This window comes from Onychomys torridus, chromosome 22, assembly GCF_903995425.1.
Source record: "Onychomys torridus chromosome 22, mOncTor1.1, whole genome shotgun sequence".
In the NCBI taxonomy this organism is placed as follows: Eukaryota; Metazoa; Chordata; class Mammalia; order Rodentia; family Cricetidae; genus Onychomys; species Onychomys torridus.
In genome coordinates, this window is record NC_050464.1 from 7,946,332 (window position 1) to 7,969,320 (window position 22,989).

Here is a 22,989-nt window from a genome sequence, read left to right on the forward strand (position 1 = left end):
AGGAGTGTACCACCATACATGGCTTAGTGTGTCTTCTGACGAAAGACTGATCTTACTAATCTGGGTACAGAAATCAGAGGCTTCCTAGGCTCGGGACACATCTGGGCACATCTAAGGAGGGTCAGCAGGAGGTGACCCAAGAAGGTATCCCTTGAGCCTGTCTTGGAATGTGTTGGCACCTCTGCTGCCAACAGCTGGTAGTTAACTGGGAACCACCCCCCATGTTTCATTAAGTCCGCGTTCACAGCCCACACTCGCTTCCTGGCTTCAGGGCTTTCCTCGGCTGCCTCACACAGTGGCTTTCTCTGTTGCTAACGAAGCTTTCCTCTGAGCCCCCCCCCCCCTCCTCCCCCCCTCCTCTGCCATGTCCCATTCTCTGCTCTGACTCAATGCCCAGATCTGAATCTGTCACACACAGCAGCATTACCTGGAGAGACATGGTCCCTCTCACGGCGACCACAACGGCCTCCTTCCTGTGATCCAGAACCACTATGAAGGGCAGCTCATACACCTAGGAGAGAAGAGACCAGCACAAGGCCTGACTCCACGGGTCACAGAGCATCTCCCTCTGCCCTCCCGCCTTAGCCTCCCAAGTGCTAGGATTACAGGCTCACACCACTACACTTGGCAACTTCAGGAGGTTTTCTGTTTTCTTTAAATTATTCATTTATTCTATGTGAAGAGTGTGTGTGTGTGTGTGTGTGTGTGTGTGTGTGTGTACACACGTCACAGCATGTGTGAAGAAATTAGAAGACAACTTGAGAGAGCTCAGTCTCCTTCTATTGTATGGGTCCCAGGGATTGAACTTGTCTTGGAGGCAGACACCTTTACCCACTGAGCCATCTCACAGAAATCTTAAAAGTTCTGCCAAGAGCTTCTGTGGGCCACAGAGTCTGAAACAGTTGCATTCTACCAAAACAGCAAATTGGTTTTAGAGTAGAAAATAGGTTAGAGAGCTGCCAAGCAACACTAACCACAGACCTGAAGTTGGTAGGTGTGTAGGTAGGGGTGTGTGTGTGTGTACTCATAGAGGGTGACGTCTATGAAGAATAATCCATTCCAGGCTGTGGTACAGACTGGTATTCCCAGTTGTTTAAGAAGCTGAGGCTAAGACAGAAGGAAAACAAATTCAAGGGTCACAGACTAAGTTCTAGGCCAGCATGGCAACTTTTGAGGGCATCTCAAAATAAAAAGTAAAAAGAAGGATGGGGATTAGCAAGATGGTTCAGTGATTGAGACATTCACTGCTGAGCCTGATAAGCTGAGTTCAATATCCAGGACCCATATGCACACATGCATGCATGTGTACACACACACACACACACACACACACACACCCTCCTACCACTAGATCTCAAAGGACTCTAGGACCCACGTCTAGACACACCGTATCTGAGACAATACCTTGTCATGAAAGCTGATGTGAATGAAGTCCCTGTACTGCAGCCCAGTCGTCTTCAGGATGGAGGCAAAATGGCAGTGGTGCTGGTCCCCTTCGACTGCATCATATTCTATTTCTGTACTTCTGCAACTAAAGGGGAGACAAAGAGGTGACTGGCAGTCTGAGCCCCCCCCCCCCAGCGCACAGTGACCCCCACTACAGGATTGAACTAGAAAATTCAGGAGGGGACAACTATTTCTGAGCCATTCTAATGGTTTCTCTTGAGTAGCAGAGGATGGAATCCATGGTCTTGCAATGGGGCAAACACTTTCACTGAGCTACATTCTTGACTTTCATTCACTCACTCATTCATGCATACGTCTGTGTGTGTGTGTGTGTGTGTGTGTGTGTGTGTGTGTGTGTGTGTGTGTGTGTACGCATGCATCCATGGAGGCCTGAGGACATGGGATTTCCTACTCTGTCATTCTGCATTAATTCCTTTGAGACAGGGTGTCTCACTGAACTGGAGCAAGGCTGGAAGCCAGCAAGCCCCAGGGATCCTCCTGTCTCTCCCTCAACCCCACCACAGGGGACATAGGCAGAGTCTGAACAAGCTTTTCTATGTGGATGCTGGGGCTTTGAACTCAAGGACTGATACTTGAATGTCGAGCACTTTACTCACTGACCTTGTATAAGACGCAAGGATACCAAAGTCAGAAGCACTGGGGACTGAGTGTGAAAACAAACTGCCCTGTGGCTGGGTTTGAGAGCTTCAGAGAGTGAAAAGTAACAGAAATATGATATGGGAAACGTCATGCAAAAATCTGTGGCTGGGGCCAGGGAAATGGTTTAGCAGGTTAAGGCACCTGCTGGCAAGCCTCATGACTGGAGTTTGATCCCTAGGACGGGATCTACATGATAGAAGGATCTACAAGATAAACTCCTGAAAGCTCTGACATCCACATACACACACATGCACACAAAACAAACAAACAAAACATAATTAAATTTTTTTTTCTTGAACTGTCAAACTGTCCATCAGGAAGTCCTGAAGGCTGCAGCACCACAGAGGGACAGACACACCTAGCACTTAGATCTTTTGTAATTAGCATTGCAAGGTGAAGGGCAGAAACCACTCCAGGGCAAGCACAGGATATAGTTTCAATTCCTTTCATCAGGAAGCTTCCATAAAAGCCAAGATGGCTCAGTGGGTAAAGGTGCTTGTTGAGTGATTTCACATGAGTTCAATCCCAGAACCCATGGGAAGGGAGTGAGCCAACTCCTGAATGCTGTCTTTTGACCTCCACATGTCTCTGGCACATGTTAATGATAAATAAAACTTGAAAAATTCTCATCAGAAATGCAGGAAGAGGCCATATGTGGTGGCACACATTTGTAATCCTAGCACTTGGAGGTGGAGGCAGGAGGATCAGGAGTTCAAGGTTATCCTTGGCTACATGAAATTCCATCTTAAAACCACCAAAAAAAAAAAAAAACCCAACAAAAAACAAAACAGAACAAAAACAAAACCAAAAAAAAAAAACAAAAACCAACTCTAAAACAAGCAACTAGGGAAGTGCTCAGAGTGACAGGGACCCATCAAAAGGACACAGGAACAGGAACCAGCCTGTGTAGTCAGGTCGGGGCATGTGAATACCAGATACTAATTATAGAAATGACAGCAATGAACCACGGCTGTGAATGAAGCAAGAAGCACGAGTGGGAACCGATAGCAAGGAGCAGGCAACTGAAGTTCGCTGTACAGCAGAAGAAACAGTGATTTGAGAAAAACAGCCAAGTTCCCACCCACTCTAGTCAAAGAACAAAGGGATGCTAAATCTGGACCTGGTGGCTGAGGACTCAGCTTAATGCGGGGATTCCATCTTAGCATGTGCAAGGCCCTGGGTTCTAGCAGCAAGAAAAAAGAAAAGTAGGGCTAATGAGGCGGTTCAGTGGGTAAAGAGTGCTTGCTGTACAAGCAAGAGGACCAGAGTTCGAATTCACAGAGTCCATGCAACATGCCAGGTGTGGCTGTGAAAGTGCCTGTAACCCAGCACTATGAGGTGATGGCTCCAGGTTCAGGGAGAGACCCTATTCTAAGAAAATAAAGTGGAGAGAAGTAGAGCAGGTCACCGACACCCTCCTCTGGCCCCCGAACCCACACACAGGCATGTGCACACACATCATACACATTTGGACATGCACCACTCTCATATATTACACACACACACATTATTGGGATAAGAAGAATTCAAATACAAGTTACCAGCTAGTTAATAATCAATGGCAATATTTTTAATTTTTATGATTTTACTGCAAATGAATGTCCTGAGGAAATTCAGCCAAGTTGTTAACAGATAGAGAGAGAATCATGAGAAAGGTACTTGCCGCCAAGCCTGATGATCCGAGTTTGATTCCCAGGACCCACGCAGAGTGTGATAATATATTTTTCTTAAAATCCCTTTTGCTGGGGCTGGAGAGATGGCTCAGAGGTTAAGAGCACTGACTGCTCTTCCAGAGGTCCTGAGTTCAATTCCCAGCAACCACATGGTGGCTCACAGCCATCTGTAATGAGAGCTGGTGCCCTCTTTTGGCCTGCAGTCATACATGCTGTATACATAATAAATAAATAAATCTTTAAAAAAAAAATCCCTCTTGCCTTCGAGAGTGAACATTTTCCAGACCTTGCAATCAAGTTAATAATATGCCCTGAAAAGCTGGGCATGGTAGCGCATGCCTTTAATCCCAGTGCTCAACCTGCTGTCCCTCTGTGTACTCAGCCTGCCCTTAAGAGAACTAACCTTAATATGTCTTGTATTTTCCATGTAACAGCTTCTACAACCTAAGTAAATGCATAGTTCCACTCTTAAACTATTTACTCTTCCATGTGTGCTGTGGTAACCATTTGCTGAAGCAGCCAACAGGTTGAGAGTGACCTTAAACAATGACTATCTCATAAATGTTGGGAGCAACATGTAGATATAGGTTGGTAACATCTGTATGTGGTTCTGAGTGCTGTTCTGGGTCAGTTGGTGTCAGTAAAAATTTTTTTAAAGTTGTGAGTGCCAGTTGTGGCAACCCATGCCTTTACTCCCAGCACTTGGGAGGCAGAGGCAGCCATCTTGGTAAGTTTGAGGCCAGCATGGTCTACATAACGAATTTCCTTCAGGCCAGCCGGGGCAAAATAGTGAGACCTTGTCTTTTAAAAAAAAAAAAAAAAAAAAATTAGAGATTAAAGTATGAAGTCTGAGGACACAGGACATGGTGAGTCACACCTCTAGGCAGATTCTAGATAAAGGACTTAGGACTTCTTCCTATTCTTGAATGTAGATTTTTTTTTCTTTTAGAGAAGAAACTTCATGAAAGCATTGCACTATGCCGACCTACCAGCCGCCACCGATCCTGCACAGCCCCGTGAACGGGTTTCTGTAGATGTAGAGGGGCCATCCATAGGCGGCTGCTGCAAACGGCATGTAGTGATGACAATTTTCCACTTCTGCATCCAAGTCGGCCTCCTGGGGGAGAGGTGGAAAAAAGCCTTTTTGTGTGAGACAGCCATGGAAAGGATGAACACAAAGATCTGTGTGTGTGCACTCAGGGTGGGCACATGTGTCCCACAGCACGAGCCTCAGGTGTCTGTCCCCACCTCCTACCTTGTTGGAAAAATCATGTTTGCTGGATCCCCCCAGCTAGCTGGTCCTCCAGCCTCTCACAGTCTCCTGTCTCCAACCTGCTGTAGGAACCCCAGGATTTCAGAAGCGCTCCATACAGAGTCCTGCTTTATGTGAATTCTGTGAATCTGAACTCAGTTAGCCCACTGGGCCACCTACCCCCACACTAAGACCTTAATCCTGAACTCTAACTTCTAACCCTTCCTGCTCTTTACCTTGACTCTCAAAAAGACTCCTTCTCTATGTATATCTGTGGGGTACCTGCGTGCATGTGTGTTCATAAGGGTGTGGCCACTTGTGTGTGCATCTGTGTGCATGTGTAGGCCCAAGGTTTACATCAAGAATCTTCTACACTCTCACACCTTATTCACCCAGGCAGGGTCTTTGATTCAAACCCAAAGGTCACTGATTTGAGTAGTCTCCCTAGCCAGTTTGCTCAAGGATACTCACCCCTATCTTCACCTCGCAAAACTAGAATCACAGATGAGCCACCACACCCACCCAGCACTGACATGGGTTCTGGGGACCCAAACTTCAGCCCGCACACCTGTGTGGTAAGTACCTGACAGCTGAGCTGTCTCTCCAGCCTCTTATAGGGGAAAAATTGTTCTTTGTTTGTTTGTTTTGTTTTAAAGACAGGGCCTCTCTGTGTACCCCTGCCTGTCCTGTTCTGGAACTTGCTATATAGACTAGGCTAGCCTAGAACTCAGAGAGATCCACCCACCTCTGCCTCCTGAGTGCTGAGATCAAAGGCTGCACCACCACATCTAGCACTTTTGTTTCTTGAGACAAGGTCTTGGTATGTATCTCTGGCTGGCCTCAGATCCACCTGCTTCTGAAAAGCTGGTTTTTAAATAGTTCCTGGTGGACTCCACCGGAAATGTGGTGAGGGAGGAAGGCAGGGACCCCTGGTGAGTCTTCTGGCTCCTGTGGGAGCTTCCTGCCTGGAGTGCTTCATGGCTTTCCACCTGGAAACATGGGTGCTGTCAACATCTGGAGGAGGAGCGTCACTGGGGAGGACTTTGAGGTTTCAGAAGATATGAGTCTCCCAGTAGCTCTCTTGCCTTATGGCTGTGTCTCAAGATGTGAGCTCTCAGCCACTACTCCAGTACCATGCTTGCCTGCCTGCTGCTGACAGTCATGAGCTCTAGACCTCGACAAGTGTAAGCCCCAAATAAATGCTTTCTTTCATAAGTTGCCTTGGTCCTACTATATTATCCCAGCAACAGAAAAGTAACTAAGAAATGGATTCCTGCCTGGAGGAATCCCAGCATCATGGGTGCAGTTGCTGCCTGGACGCCATGGCAAAGGCAGAGGGGACACACAGTATGGCTTCTCTGTGTTATTTTTATTTTTGTTGTTGTTTGTTTTCAAGGGTCTGGGGACACGGCTCAGTGGTATAAATATGCCTAGTATGTACAAGGCTCTGAGTTCCGCACCCAGCAATGCAAGAAGGGAAGGAGGAAGACAGAGACAGAGGGAGGAAGGGGGGAAGGGAAACGGAAGGAAAAAAGGGGAAGGAAAGAAGAGTGAGTTAGTTTTGTCCCTTCTACTGTGTAACCTGGGGTGGCCTGGAACTCACAACCCTACTGCCTCTGCCCTACTGCTCAAACAGCAGCTTGCCAGGCCTGGCGGGACGTCCTCTTTGGAAACCATAAAGACCCATGGCAGGAAAAATTTCAACAAGCAAAGCTTGAACTGTTTCTGTTTCCTAGATCTAGAGAAGAAAACACATTCTGATGTGACCCCACCCTGGAAGGAATTCTTCTGGAACATAGAACCAAATATTAAATTTCCTACAGTGTAACCTAGACAATAAGATGGAAGTGGGCTTCCTGTACCTGGAATCTAAGTGAGAAAGTTGGGTTTCAGTTCAAAGGCTACTGAAACTGTTCTTGGCTACTTCTCTATTCTCTTCTCTCTGTTCCCGTCTGTCTGTCTGTCTGTCTGTCTCTCTCATTCCTCCCCCTTTCCCTCTCCTTCTCTTCTCTTACACAGGGTCTATTTCTAGCCTGGGACTCACTATATAGCCCAGGCTAGTCTCCTACTCACAATCCTCCTGCTTCATCCTCCTGAGAGTTCCATGCCCAGCTTTAGCTGTATGACTCTGAAGACCTACATAGAAGCACAAGAACATCAGAGGTTTTTTCTGTCATTACCTGAGACTGCCCTGGAAAGTGGGTGACGACTTCCCGAGGTTCCAGGCTGTTGTTGATATTGTCCTGTTGCTGGTGGAGAAGGGTGAAGCCTGCTGCAATATCACTGGGCACCAGGTCTGTGTCCTGGATGGGAAAGCACAATGGCCTGCCGTAAAACCCATCAGACTGCCCAGAAACCCCTTAGCATTCAGTTGAATAGAGTTCACAGGCAGATATGCAAGTATACAGGTACATTACATAGAAAAAGGCATTTATTAATTTTTGTTTATCTAAGACAATCTTTCGCAGCATAGGATGGCCTCCAGCTCACTAAGTAGTTAAAGATGATCTGGAATTCCAGATCCTCCTGCCTCCACTTCCTAAGTATATGTGGGACCACACCCAGCTTGTTTTGAGGCAAGGTCTCTCTTATACTTGCTGAACTGTGTATTCCAGGCTAGCTAGTCTATGAGCTTCCATCTTACCATAGGAGTGTTGGGATTAAAGGTGTACACCGCCACGCCTGGCATTCTCATTTCTTAAGTTGATGTGAAGCTTGCATTGATACACACTTTGTGGCAGATTCATGAGGTTGAGCATATATGATTACTGGGTACATTGTACCAAGAAAAAAATCAGAAACCAGTAAAGCACTAATGAGACTTCCCGGGTGGACAAATACTGAAGTCAGAAATCCTCTACCAGCTGAGCCTGGTGGCACATGCTCAAAACTGTAAGACCCAGACAGCTAAGGCATGAGGATGGCAAGTTCAGGACTAGCCTGAGCTATTCAATGAGTCCTTGTGTCAAAAAGAAAGGAAGGAAAGGAGGGAGGGCAGGCGGGCAAGTCAGCAGGCCACAGATGAATGCCTCAGTGGGTAAAGGCACTTGCTATCAAGCCTGATGACCTGAGTCTGATCCCTGGAACACACAGAGTAGAAGGAGAGAACCAAGTCCTGCAAGTTGTCCTCTGGCCTCCACATATGTCATACATTTACCCACATACACAAAATAAGTATAATTAAAAATGAAAGAAACTAAAATTTCCCATCATCAGCAGACACTTGTAGCCCACAGGAAGGACCACTGGGCCTAATGACAGACAAAGAGATATCTATGATCCACCACCAGCCCTGCATAAAACCTGTCTTGGAGCCAGGCGGTGGTGGTGGTGGTGTGGTGGCGGCGGCGGCGGCACTACATGCCTTTAATCCTGGCACTGGGGAGACAGAGGCAGGTGGATCTCCAAGTTCGAGGCCAGGTGGGTCGACAGCCAGGACTACACAGAAACCCTGTCTCAAAACAACATCAATAACAAAAAAACCTAGCTTGGTAGAGCACACCTGGGATCTCCACACTCAGGAGACAGGCAAAAGGACCAGGAATTCAAGGTCAGTCTCAGCTGCAGGAGACAGGTAGTGACTAGGTACCTTCTCTTCTCCTAGATATCTTGAGATTGGGTTGAAGCACTCCTGTAAAATTCTGGAACATAGCCGGAAAGATGGCTCAGTGGGTAAGAGTGCTTGTTGCTCTCGCAGAGGACTGAAATTCAGTTCCCAGCACCCCCATCAGGTAACTCTAGGTAACCCCATCACAACTCCATGTAACTCCATGTAACTCCAGCTCCAGAGGAGCTGATACCCTCTTCTGGCCTCCTTGGGGTACCTGCATGCAGGCAGCATACACTCACACAGATGCAAGTAATAAAAATAAAAACAACTTAAAGTTTTACAGGGCATACTTCTTGAATCCCCATAGAAGGCCACCACTGTGCGGCCAAGAGAGATGGAAAGAGGGACAGGAAGGTGCACAGGATGTTGAAAGGAATCTTCTTGGTTTCAATACCAAAAATAATGGTAGTTACAACACATCGTTACACAAACGAACACAGAGAGGTGCAAGAATGAGCAAATCCAAGTCCTGGGGCCACTTCCTAGAACAGTGACTCCCTCTGTACTTCAGTCACTAGTCATGGAAAGTAGTTAAGAAATATTTACTCTTTACATTTTGTGTGCGTGCGTGCGTGCATGCGTGTGCGTGTGCGTGCGTGCGTGCGTGTGCGTGTGCGTGCGCGCGTGTGTGTGTGTGCGTGTGTAGAGGTTATAGGACAATTTGCAGGAAATGGCCCCGCCCTTCTACTTATGCGGGTCCTCAGGATTGAACTCAGGTCATCAGTCTTGGCAGCAACTGTCCTTACCTGCTGAGCCATCTTGCTAAACTGAGAAATTCCTTTCTGATACTCCCTCTGTACATGTCTAGCTGCTGACCGAGCTGGATGGAGGAGACAGATTCTTTCCTAATATACACATTATGCTATTTAGTCCCTTAAAAAATCAATGCACAGGCTGGACTATAATGGACCAGCGTCAATGAAAGGACACACCTAGACATTGAGAAAGGAGCTGAGAGCTGGGCTGGGGCTTAGCTAGTACAGCACATGCCTCCCGAGATGCATGAAGCCTTGGGTTCCATTTTAGCACCAAATAAACTGGGCGTGGTGGTACATGCGTGTAACCCCAGCACTGAAGAGGTAGTTGAAGGAGGATCAGAAGTTCAAGGTCACCCTTGGCTACACAGTCAGTTTCAGGCCAGCCTGGGTTACAAGAGACTGCATCTCAACAAAGCAAAACAAACAAGGGGCAGAAAAACCTTGGCCAACCTTGCAGGCCATAACTGCTGCCTGCCAAGCCCACCCAGGCAGTGTACTCCTAAAACCCCTGCCCAAAGGGTCTAGGTCCTCAAAGCCACGTTAGGTGGCTCACGTGACTTTGTGCAGAGTGCTCATCTTCCCATGGAAGCATTTACAGAAACAGAAAGAGACCACAGCAGATCCCTTCCGCTTACAGAGAAGTAGGTCGAGAAAAGGTCGGCCGCGCTGGAAAAAGCAACTCTCGCGTTGTTATCATCCTGCTCCACGCAGCAGCAGCAGACCATCACTCTGGTCTCCCACACGCTCTTGGCAGCTGTCTTCAGGCCAGTCAATAACCGGCTGGAGTTGTTACTATCCAGGTGTTCGGGGCAGCCTGGGGGATGTGAAGACATCTTCCCGCCCAGCGGGTCAAAGACAAAGATGATGGTGACCATGGTGGCTGCCATGACAATCCAACTACAAAGAATAAAGCATGGGAAAGGCTTGGTGACTGGGAAGGCTGGGTGGCCTGAGCCCCCTCCAAACACACAAACTAAGCCCTGTTTCTGTACTGCTGAAGGAGAAGCAGACCTCAGAACTTGAGACAAGCCATTTTCTTCTAGAAAGTTCCCTCCAAGGGTCAGCGAGATGACTGAGGAAGTGAAGGTGCTTTTGGCCAAGCCTGAAGACCTGGATTTGATCTCTAGGGTCTACACATACAAGGAGAAAATACACTCTTGCAAGTTATCCGCTGATCTCCAACATATACCATGTCATGCACACGCGTACATACATACGACTAACTACATAAATAAAACAGAAAGTTCCTCATGAATCCATAGCTAACCTAACTCCCACAAAGACCAGAGAGTTCTAAGGAAAGCCCAGAAAAAAAACAAAGGGATGAATGGTGGGCAGCATCGCAGCCTGGACAGAATTCACTAGAACTAGTTCTCCAGGTGCCCGACAGGTGCCTGAGGTTCTTCGTAGTAAAACAAAAAGAATTTCTACCTTATCAAACACTCTGATAGGTGTTCCCTGTCCCACATTTAACTATTTCTAATTGTGTGTGGTGTATATATGTGTTCGTGTGGATATGTGTGTGTGTGTGTGAGTTGTGTGTGTAGAGGTCAGAAGTCAACTTGGGGGGGGGGTGAGGTTCTTCCTTGATCATTCTCCACTAATACAGAGCTCTGACTGAGCATAGAGCCCACTGATGGGCGAGGCTGCCTATGTCCACCACCCAAAGTGTAGGGGATCTGAACCCAGGCCCTAATGTTCTTATGGCAGGCTTTACCAACTGCATCATTTCCTCAGCCTAAACTATTTCTCCACTGCCCAGGGTGTGGCAAGGCTCTGTGTGTTCTCCACTACAATGATGCAGACTCTGCTGTCCCTGCCTGTGTGCCTCAGGGATGGTAGCACCAGCTTCCATCTCCTTATTCATAACAAAAAGGGACAAAGTAGACTATTGTCAAGATCTTTAGCTTAGTGGTGAGATGGCTCAGACAGTAAAGGACAAAATTAAAAACCTTTAGTAAAGAAGATGTGAAAACCGCACTATAAACCTTATTAGACTGCCAGACAGTGGTGGCACATGCCTTGGATCCCAGCATTGGGGAGGCAGAAGCAGATGGATCTCTGAGTTCAAGGCCAGCCTGGGCTACAGAGTGAGTTCTAGGACAGCCAGGGCTACACAGAAAAACCCTGTCTCAAACAAATACACCATCTCAGTTCCTGACACTGTTTCTCATTTCACCTTTAACCTCCACCCTTCCTTTGGCTTTTAGCTTCTCTTTCTCTCAGTAAGATTTATTTATTTTTATATTATGCATACGCGTATGTCTGTGTGTATATGCATGTGGACACAGGTGTCCCTGAAAGCCAAAAGAGAGCATCAGATCCCCGACAGCTGGAATTACAGGTAGCTGTGAGCCTTCTGATGTGGGTGCTGGGAACCAAACTGAGGTGTCTCAAGAGCAGCAAGTGCTCTCTAGTCCCCCCTCATCTTCTTAAAGAATTTATTTATTTATTTTATTTGTGTATACATGAATTGATAAGTAGCCAGGGCTCTTCTCAACTCAACACTCTTGGCGGCTGTCTTCAGGCCAGTTGCTAACTGTCTGTTGAATACATAAGTACATGACAGAAGGTATTCTACTTGATCAATTCCCACTTATTCCTTTAAGGGGGAATCTCTTTCTCTGAACCCGGGGCTCATGTTTTCTGGGCTAGGCTGGAAGGCAGGAAGTCCCAGTGACCTTCCAGTCTCCATTGTCCTTGGAGCTTGGGTTAAAGGTGTACATGGGAGGCCTGGTTTTTGACATGGGTGCTAGGAACTGAACTCTGGTCCTTGCAATAGCTTGACAAGTGCTTTAAGCGCTGAGCCGTCTCTCCAGTCCCTCTTCCTTCTTATGAGAGAGGGAACTTGCAGAAAAGTGAGGACTGGGAAGAAGTGAGCACTCACAAATGTAAGCAGGAAGAAACATCTCTAAGTCTTCACAAATTACTCAGATCCCACTCTATGCTAGAAAGTCCACAGGACATCAGGGTGTTGTAATGCTCAGAAACACACCTGAGAGAAGCCAAGAGGAGGAAGGACCTCACCTGACTATGACGGTGGTGATGATGCCAATCACAACAGTCTTGTCACATTGGATACCTTTTGCCACCCAGAAGGCCCCTAGAGAAGCCCAGACCATCTCTGGCAGGAAGAGCGCCAGGCGGACATAAAGCAGCTTAGCCATAGACTTCCGAGGTCCAGGGTTACAAATGGTTCCTGAAACACAGAAAAGAATGAACTGCTCACGAGCCTCCTAAGATGCAGAGCTGCCTGTCCACAAGAATGCAGCTACCAGGGGCTGGAGAGATGGCTCGGCTGACAGAAGTGCCTTCCACAGAAGTATGAGGACCTGAGTTCAGATCCCCAGCATCTACATGAAAGCTGAGAGAAAAAGGTGGTATGTGTCTGTAACCTGAGGGCTGGTGGGAGTGGAGGTAGGTGGATCCTTGGAGCCTGCTGGCCAACCAGCCTAGCTGAATCAATGAGCTGTAGGGTCACTGAGACCCAGTCTCAACAGGTAAGGTGGGGAGTGACTGAAGACCTCCACATGACACTTATACACATGTACACAAGTAAGTACGTGTATACACACACACACACACACACACACACACGTATGTGTACACACACAGAGTACAGCTATAGGGCTGGAAAGACTGCTCAGCAGTAAGATCAGGTACTGCTCTTGTAAAGGATCTGAAATTGGTTCCCAACACCTACATCAGGCAGTTCACAACCCCATATAAATAACTCCAGCCTCAGCGGATCTGACCCCTATAGCCCTCATGGGTACCTGCAGTTATACATATACCACACCCAGCCACATGCACATAATTTAAACAGAAAATACACCTTTTGTTTGTTTGTTTGTTTGTTTTCGAGACAGGGTTTCCCTGTGTAGTTTTGCACCTTTCCTGGATCTCGCTCTGTAGCCCAGGCTGGCCTCGAACTCACAAAGATCCGCCTGCCTCTGCCTCCCGAGTGCTGGGAATTAAAGGCGTGCACCACCACCGCCCGGCACCAGAAAATACATCTTAAATAGAAAAGAATATCACTACTGAACATCTTTGCATTCTGTTCTACCCACCATTGGACTCCTTATACTTGGCAACATGTGCCTAAATTAGAAAGCCAGTGACAAAGCCAGTGGTGGTGCACTTCTTCAATCCCAGCACTCAGAGGCAGAGGCAGGCAGATCTCTGTGAGTTCGAGGCCAGCCTGGGCTACAGAGTGAGTTCCAGGACAGCCAGGACTGCACAGAGAAACCTTGTCTCAAAAAAACCAAAGGGGGAGGGAGCAAAACAGAAAAGAAGAGGAAGCAAGTGACAAGGTGAAGGATGGGAAGCATGGCAGAAGCTGCAGATCCATCTCTTAGACACACTCAGAGTTAAAACTATTTCTGGGCTCTGTCTAGGAAGGACTACATAATTACTGCCCAAACTGGAATACTTCTGAGAACCAAAAGTGGTACTCTGGGTAATTATACAGGAGCAACAGGCATGCAAGAGGACTGTCCCAGGCAGGAAGGGAGAGAGTCACCCAGATTCTAAAAGCCAGGAAAATAAGCTTCCTGTCTACTGAACACTTTACCAAACACTCAGTACCACTAAAAACTTTATCCTTACAAATTATGGGCGAGTGATTATCTCATTTTATAAAAGAAGAAACCAAGGCTTAATAGATATGTGTATGTGTTGTGTGTGTGTGTGTGTTTATTTTATATATGTGTGGTGTGTGTATAGTGTATGTATATTGTTTTATAAAAGGTGATATTTTATTTTTAATTATGTGTATGTGTCTGTATGGGAGTGGGGGGTGGCATGTGGTATAGGTACACATGGGAAAGCCAGAGGCTTTGGATCCCCTCTTAACCTGAAGCTGCAGGCAGTTGTGAGCTGCCCAATGTAAGAGCTGGGAACTGAACTGGGATCCTCTGCAAGAGAATGCAGGATCTTAACCTCTGGGCCATTTCCTCAGCCCTTCCAAGCTTTAGTTTTTGAGGGGCTCTCTCTCCTTATTAACTCACTAGGCTGGCTGGCCAGTGAACTCCAGGTATCTGCCTGTCTCCACTCTTTCAGCACTGGGATTATAGGCACATGATGGAGACAAAGACAGTGATTTAAAATGCTAGTGCTCAGTGGGGAAGAGCACTTCTGTTCTTCCAAAGAACCTGAGTTTGGATCCCAGCACCAACCTCACAACCTCACTGAACTCCAGCTCCAGGGGACCCAATGCCCCCTTCTGCCCTATACGGGTACTCCCACAGATGTAGCATTCCTCCACACAGACACATTACATAATTAAAATTAAAAATAAATCTTTAGTCCTGGACATGATAGCACACACCTTTAATCCCTGAATTTGAAAGTCAGAGACAGGCACATCTCTTAAGTACAAGGACAGCCTGGACTACATAGCAAATTTCATGCCAGTTGGGGTTACATGGAGAAACCCTGTCTCAAACAAGGAAAAACAATTAAATTAGGCGTTAAAGCCTCCTGCTTGGCATTTACATGTTAATCTTTAAATTTTTATTTACACGTATTTATTGTGTGTGAGCACATGTGTGCAATGGCACAAAAGAGGAGGTCAGGGGACACCAGCTGGAGTCAGTTTCCTCCATTCATCATGTGGGATCAAACTCAGGTCGCCAGGCTTGGCAAAGCAGCACCTTTACCTGCTGAGCCATCTGGCTCACTGACAGTTCTCTCACTTTCTCTCTGAGAAACAAAGGAAGCCTGTTACTAAGTAACAGTGGCTGAGACCCTGAAAAAACGGAAACCCAGACCTCCACTGCGCTGGTAGGAGGACACTAAATACAGACACATTCTAACGTGGTGGTCAGCAACATTAGTGATTGGGACTTCCACACAAAGCGTCGGACACAACAGTTACCAAATACACAGACAGACATCTCTTTAGATGGAATGTGTGGAAGTTCTCAGAAAATGAAGGAGATATTGACAGAGGCCGCATGTACCTAGAGAAATGCTGTTTTAAATTCTTTGACAATGTCATGTATATATGTGGTACATTTTAGTCATTGCCCCTCCCTAGTCCCCCACTCCCCCGGGAACCCCTCTTCCTGAGAAGTCCCTCCCAGTTTCCTATCTTTACTCTTGTTTCTTCCCTGTGATTCACTGAGTTTGATTAGGGTGACTGCCTGTGCATAGGCGGAGTTATTCCCTGGAACACGGGCAATTTACCCGAGGCTACATCACTGAAGAAAAATTACTCCCTCTCCCTCAGGAACCATTAACTGCCAGTGGTCTCTGAGCTAAAGGTGGGGGCCTCATGAGTCCCTCTCCACCCTGTAATGGAATGTTGATGGCCTCATCTGGTTCAGATTTTAGAAAAACACAATTTTTTTTTTTTAGACAAGGTTTCATTACATATGTAGATCAGGCTGGCCACGAACTCACGAGAGATCTGCCTGCCTGTGCCTCCAGAGTGCTGGAAGTGAAGATGTGCACCACCCATGCTTAGCTAGAAAAATACTTTTCCATATTTACTTTTTTTCTCAAGATAAAAAGGCTGGTAGGGACCCGGTTACCTCAGCAGATAATCTAATTTGATGACCCTCACTCACCTTCAGAGACACCACCATATTGAGCTATCTTCAACAAGGACTTCCTAAAGTGACCTAAGGTCCTTCATTGAGTGGGACATGCATAAGAGCAACAAAGAGAAGGTCTATGCCACAGGTTTATGAATGACAGACACCTTAGCCACTGCAGCCATCTTCTCTGATACGGAAGTTGAGCTATGAGCTCTTAAGACACAGAGAGACAGAGGACCCTATCTAGACAAGGCAGATGTCAGTCCTCACATGGGAAGGGTTCTGTTAAGACACAGCAGCCTTGGGCCGGGCCATGGTAGCGCACACCTTTAATCCCAGCACTTGGAGGCAGAGGCAGGCAGATCTCTGTGAGTTAGAGTCCAGCATGGTCTACAGAGAGATCTAGGATAGGCTCCAAGCTACACAGAGAAACCCTGTCTTGAAAAAAATAAAAACAAAAACCAAACAAACAAAAGACACAGCAGCCTTGAATACAGACCACCCCCACTTATCCCCCCATTTAGTAGCCACTGTGGGATTTCATGAGGGGAAGTTCTTCAATCAAATACAGAATTAAGTGTGGAGGTGCAAGCCTTTCATCCTAGCCCTCAATTGGGAAGCAGGAACAGCATCGTGAGTTTGGGCCAGCCTGGGCTACATAGAAATATTCTGAAAAAGCAAAGAAAACACCACAACAAAAGTAAAACTGTTCTTAACTATGCCACCATATCTATGACTATGGAAAAGAATCATCTTGGCTCTTCTTTCTACAAAGCATACTACAAGGAAGATCACAAGCACTTCTGTGTGTATATGCAAATGTACAGGTAAAAACTGATTAATACACATGCACTGTCACACTGACCTCCCCCAAAATTTGGTTAATACATCCCCACCCAAAAAAAAAAAAAAAAAAACAACCCAAAAAACAAAAAAACAAAAAAACAAGTTGCCCATTCATTCCACCTCCTAATACAATGATGTGCTTAGTTTAATGTGTGGAACTCACTTGGTAGCCCAGGCTGGCCTTGAACTCACAGAGATCCGCCTGGCTCTGCCTCCCGAGTGCTGGGATTAAAGGTGTGCGCCACCACCGCCCGGCAAATTTTTTCTTCATTAAAATTTGTATATACATTTTGAGACAGGGTCTTACCATGTAGCCCTGGCTGGTCTGAAATTTGCTATTTAGACCAGGGTGGCCTCAAACTCAATAAAATCACCTGCCTCTACCTCTCTGAGGCTAGATTTAAAGTTGCGAGCCACTGTGCCCAACATATAACACCCCTTTAAGAAGTTTTTCTTTCTGGACAGTGGTGGCGCATGCCTTTAATCCCAGTATTTGGGAGGCAGAAGCAGGTGGATCTCTTGAGTTTGAGGCCAGCCTGGTCTACAAAGCAAGTTCCAGGACAGGCTCTAAAGCTACAGAGAAACCCTGTCTCGAAAAACCAAAAAAAAAAAAAAAAAAAAAAAAAAGAAGTTTTTTCTTTTTCTTTAAACATTTATTTTAATGATGTGTACTATCACACGCTTGTGAGGTCGGAGGTCAACTTGTGGGAATAGGTTCTCTCCTTCCACTATGTAGGTCACAGGGCATGAACCCAGTCACCAGTCCCGGCTACAAGCACCTTTACCTACTGAGTCATTTTGTTAGCCAAAAATCTTACCCATTACATTGATTTAATTAATTTATTTAAGTTTTTGAGACAGGATTTTACTATGTAGCTCTAGCCTCAAACTTACAGCAATCCTCCTGCCTCTGGCTAAGTGCTTAGACTACATAACAAAAATTTTCCCAAGGGCCTGCCTTGAGAAAATCCCTCCCAGGGTCCTGGGGAAGATGCTATGTCTGGTGGGGGTTAGGGTGAGGGTGGGGTATCTGAGGGAAAAGAATCTATGTACACCATGCTCTTTTGTCAATTTATTTTATTTCTCTAAGACAAAATTCTTTCTACACAGCTTCAGTTCCGTCCTGACGCTCAGTTCCTCTCTGTCCCTTCTTTTCCTGCCCTCTCATGGCCCTGACTAAGCTCTTCTGCTATTGATCTCATCTTTGTCCTCCATTTCTCCGTGCATGCTCACTCCTTCCTTTCTTCCTCTCTTGATCTGACCTAATCCTACTATCCCCAAAACTCTGCCCTGTTCTTTCTTCTCTGGCCATGGACTCTGCCCAGCCCAGGAATCCTGCCCCAGCCTTCACTGCACCCGGTTGTCCTGTGTCAATTGCTCTGCAATGCTGTTTGGCCAGTCTGGGGAAGGAAGGTCTGAGCTTCAATTGCACAAGAAACAAAACTGTGCATCTACAGTCCTCCTGTCTTCTAGGCTGTAGGGGTGTCACCTAGTCCAGATAAGCAGTAGGTTTGAAAAGCTTATACGGTTTGTCCTTAAGGCCTAATAGTATATGAGTGCACAAGAAATTCATAGAAGACAGCTGATACTTACAACCTGCAGCAACTACAAGTGTGGGTCAGCATGCTGGCTAGCACTTTCAAGCAAAACGTGTGTTCTTTATAACCATGTGGCAGTTAAAGTAACTATTTGGGAGAGGGGTACTAAGGCTACTGAGCTTATCCCCAGTTCTGAACTTTTTTTGTTTTTTGAGACAGAGTTTCTCTGTGTAGTCCTGGTTGTGCTGGGACTAGCTCGGCAGACAGGCCTCAAACTCAGGGTTCCACCTGTCCCTGCCTCCCAAGTGCTGGGATTTGAGGTGTGCCATCACAGCTCAGCTAAACATTTTTTCAATTTCTTTCTTTTTTTCTTTTTTAGCTGAGGATCGAACCCAGGGCCTTGTGCTTGCTAGGCTAGCGCTCTACCACTGAGCTAAATCCCCAACCCTCAATTTCATTTTTATGCTTGCATTTGTGCCGCCTCTATGTGCACTGTGTGCATGCAATGCCAGTGGAGACCAGCAGATGACATCAGAGCCCCAGGAATTGTTACAGGTGGTTATGAGCCACCTCATGGAGGTGCTAGAAACTCTTCTTTAAGAGCGGTAAGTGCTGAGCCATCTCTCCAGCCTCTTCAAAAAATTGAGATAGATAGACAGACAGATATGTGCACATGTGTCACACACACATACTGAGATCAGAGGACAACTTTTAGAAGTCAGTTCTTTCCTCCTAAGATGTGGGACTCAGAGATGGACCTCAGGTCATCAGGCTTGGCAACAGGTGCCTTTACCTGCTGTCCCATATCACTGCCCCCTTTTCTGTTTTCAAACAGGATCAGGGGTCTAAAGACTCAGGTAAGCTTTGAACTTGCCATCCTTCTGCCTCAGTCCCCTGGGAAACTGGGGTTACAGGCCTGTACTGACATGCTCAATTTAATATGTTTTCATAAAATACTGTTTTGGGTTCCAGTGAGAACAGCTCAAGTCACAAATAACAGAAAGTCCAATTCAACCTGGTTGAACAGACCTGTATCAACTAATACTGGGCATGCAGGGGTAGGACAGACATCAGGGCTTCCTCAGGTCAAATTCCTCTGTGTGGCTCATCTTGGCCAGGAGTGGAGACAGCCCCACCAAGAAGAAAAGCAAAATCATGCCTTGCTTTGTTGTTGAGACCTTGGGAGGTGGGGTAAACTTTGCCCTAGAAAAGGAATTTTGACAACACCCTACCTCAAAAAATAAGGTGAAGAGTGATTCAGGGAGGCAGCTAATGGCATCAACCTCTGCAGATGCCCACACAATTTTGTATATATACCACGTACACACAGACAAGAAAATGTTCTGATGTCAACTGAAGTGATAGCTTTTCAACTATGGAAACAGTAAGAACTGTAGTGTGGGGCTGGGAAGAGGACTTAGTGGTGAAGAGTTGTTCCTGTTCCTACCACCTGTGTGGAGTAGGTCACTACCACCTCAACTCCAGGTCCAGGCGATCCAATCCAATGCCCACTTCCGACCACAGCAGACACTTACAAGCTTGTGTTTGTCCATACACACACCCACACCCACATGCAATTTAGAAGGGCAGAAAGAACCAATGAACACACTCTAAGTGGGTGAACTGTATGGCATGACAATGGTATTGCAATACGGCTGTTAAGATAAAAACCAGGGGGCTGGAGAGATGGCTCAGAGGTTAAGAGCACTGGCTGTTCCTCCAGAGGCCCCGAGTTCAATTCCCAGCAACCACATGGTGGCTTACAACCATCTGTAATGAGATCAGGTGCCCTCTTCTGTATACATAATAAATAAATAAATCTTAAAAAAAAAAAAAAAGATAAAAACCAGGTTTCACACAGAAACCGTGGCTCTTTACCTCTCACGCTGACACACACCATGGCCAACACGATGCATATGATCACGGCCAGGAGAATAAGGAGCACAATCAAGTAAGTGCTGAGCAGGACTCCACCAGGACAGTCTAGCTGCCTTCTATGCACGAGATACAAAGTCAGACTGGCAATCCACCTGTGGACAAAGATGAAAGTGGCTTCATAAAACAATGATATGAAGAAATAAAGGGAGTTAATATTCTCCAAAAACAAGGTTAAGGTTCAATGTGGAATGTAATTTTCATCCATAAAAAGTCTAGCCAGAGCCAGACTGGTGGCACACGTGCAGGTTTCTGTTCTTACTTTCTACCTGCTGCAATTCATGTACTGGGCATGGCAGTGCACACCTTTAATCTCAGTACCTGAGAGGCAGAGGCAGGAAGATCAAAAATTAGAGGCCAGCCTGAGCCTGGGCTATGTATGAATTCCAGGAACTGTAAGCTGCACAAGGAGCCCCCACTTAAAAGACAAACAGGCTGGAGATATAGCTCAGTTGGTAGGGTGTTTACCTGATATGCAGGAGCCCTCAGGTTCGATGCCCAGTGCTATACAAACTGTGTGCACACCTGTAATCCCAGCACTGGGGAGGTGGAGACAGGAGGATGAGAGGTTTAAGATCACACACACACACACACACACAGTGGAGTTTGAGGCAAGCAAGAGACGTAGGAGACCCTATCACTAAACAAAGCCTAGGCAAGCATATATAAGGGTCTGTGGGAAAATAACCATCATTGATTCTGTGGGAAAATACCCATCATGACTTAGAATCATGTGAGTGGTAAGCCAACAAACTATATGTTTACTAAACTATTCACAGAAGGGTTTGTACATGTGTAGTGTAGCCTACTGTAATTCAAAACTAAGTAAGCACGAAGCAAATTGTGAAGATAACTGATAAATTCAAAAGGAGAAGTCCTGCAGGCTCCTGATGACATTCTGTAATTCAGCAGTGAACAATGACAGATAGCCCAGACCTCCAGAAGGGAACGATGATTCTGACTTACCCTAGAGAAGGCAGGCACCACTTAGCAAGAAGGCCCACTTTTTAAAGTCATATTTATTTACTGATTTGTTTATTTGGGGAGGAGTGTGTCATGGCATGCCTGCAGAGAGAGGTCAGAGGGCAATATGAAGGAGTCAGTTTTCTCCTTCCACCATGTGGAGTCCTGGGGGTACAACTCAGGTCACTGGGCTTGGCAGCAAGCACCTTTACCCACTGAGCTATCTTGCTGTCCAAGACTGTCCTATTAAAAATTCAAAATCCAAAGCCCTAAGAGGTGTCATTTGAGGTGATGGGGATTTAGCTCCGTTGTAAAGCATTTGCCTAGCATGCATGAGGCTCTGGGCTCAAGCACTAGAGGGAAAAAGTGAAGATGTAGGACTGGTAGCTTTTCTTTTTTTTTCTTTTTTTTTGATAGGGTCTTGTGCAGCCCAGTTGTCCTCCAACTCAATACACATCCAAGGATGGATTTGAACTGATGATCCTTTTGCTGCCACTCCCCTAGTTATGGAAATACAGGGGTGCACCGCCACCACCACTTTTGTGTGCTGCTGGGGATCCAGGCAAGGGCCTCATTCATGCTAGATGAGCACTCTACAAAAATGAGTTACACCCCCCGGCCCCTAGATAACTTTTTCTGTCAGTCTTGCAAACACCAGGGCTCCCTGTCAGGAAATAATGGCAAAATGAGCTGAAAAACAACAAACAACACATAACAAACAAACAAACCCGGCTCTGAGAAGCAGATAGTTCCTAGAAAGAGTTCCCATTCCTTTCCCCATTGAGAATGCTTTTTCCGAAGAACGCTATTCCACGTTGCCAGGCATGCCAGGAGCTGACTTCACGCAGTAGTGCCGTTTCCCACTAAGCAAAACCAACCTATATTACACTGGTTTCTGTGAATTGCTCTGAAATTGCAATTTTTGCAGAGACAGGTACTTCGCTACCCGCCCAGCAAAAAAGACGGGAGTGATGCAAAGTTCTAAAGCTGGGCTCCAGAAAGGAGAGACCTGGAGGCTATGGCTTTTTTGGATGTTCCCGCTTCCATCACGCTCCTAGTGCCAGGGCTTGGCGCCGCACCCTAGCGCTCGTGCCCTGCGGCGCTGAAGGTCCGGGACACCTGTCAAATGCACAAAGCGTCTGCACCTACGTTCTAGGTGCAGACAGACCGTGCTCAGCAGGCGCGGCTGCCGCTAAGCACCAAGGAAGGGCGACTTTTGTCGCCTTCTCCAGCCACAGTGCGCCCTCCCCGCCCTCACGGCAGCCTCACTTACGACAGCACACGAAGGAACAGCTCGAAAGACCCTGGAAACACCAGGTCGTCGCTGGCCAGGGACCAGCGCCGGCCAAACAGCACCATCCCTGGCATGGTGCACCTCCCACCGCGCCGCCGCAAGTCGCACGCGCCCTTCTGACTCCGCCGGCGGACTGGCCCCCAGCTGCGCGCAGGCGCACGCTTAAGTAAAGGCTCGCGCAGGCGCCCTCTGGCCCGAGGCCTGAGCACGCGCATTGACTAGCGGCGCTGCAGTCTGCCGCCTTCTCAAGTCTTAGCCTTAGCTTGAGAAGGGTCCCCGGTGTTTGAAGTCCACGCCGATGTGGTCATTTCTGTTTAATAGATAAGGATTCGAAAGACCTGGGAAGAATGCTTTTCTCCACAGAGCCGTGGCTACTAATGGCGAGGCGCGGACTTATGCTTGGGTCTCTGAATCTTCCACGCTAGCGACGACTTTATTGTCACTTGTGGTCCCTTAGGACTCAAGACTTACT

At 46.8% G+C, this 22,989-nt stretch overlaps 1 protein-coding gene across 2 annotated transcripts in view; it reads right to left on the reverse strand.

The window, feature by feature from the left end:
* Daglb (diacylglycerol lipase beta) overlaps window positions 1-22,769 on the reverse strand; it is a 36,490-nt gene extending 13,721 nt beyond the window's left edge. The window contains exons 1-8 of one of the 2 annotated variants that reach the window (XM_036172685.1): window positions 22,497-22,769; window positions 20,204-20,355; window positions 12,427-12,598; window positions 10,035-10,296; window positions 7,212-7,334; window positions 4,769-4,896; window positions 1,405-1,531; window positions 428-511 (exon numbers count right to left, since the gene is read on the reverse strand). In XM_036172685.1, the coding sequence (XP_036028578.1) occupies window positions 428-511; window positions 1,405-1,531; window positions 4,769-4,896; window positions 7,212-7,334; window positions 10,035-10,296; window positions 12,427-12,598; window positions 20,204-20,355; window positions 22,497-22,732 (1,284 nt within the window). In that variant the 5' untranslated portion in view covers window positions 22,733-22,769. The remainder of the gene's footprint in view (window positions 1-427; window positions 512-1,404; window positions 1,532-4,768; window positions 4,897-7,211; window positions 7,335-10,034; window positions 10,297-12,426; window positions 12,599-20,203; window positions 20,356-22,496) is intronic. The other variant, XM_036172686.1, reaches the window with a different exon arrangement.
* Between the last annotated feature and the right edge of the window lie 220 nt (window positions 22,770-22,989).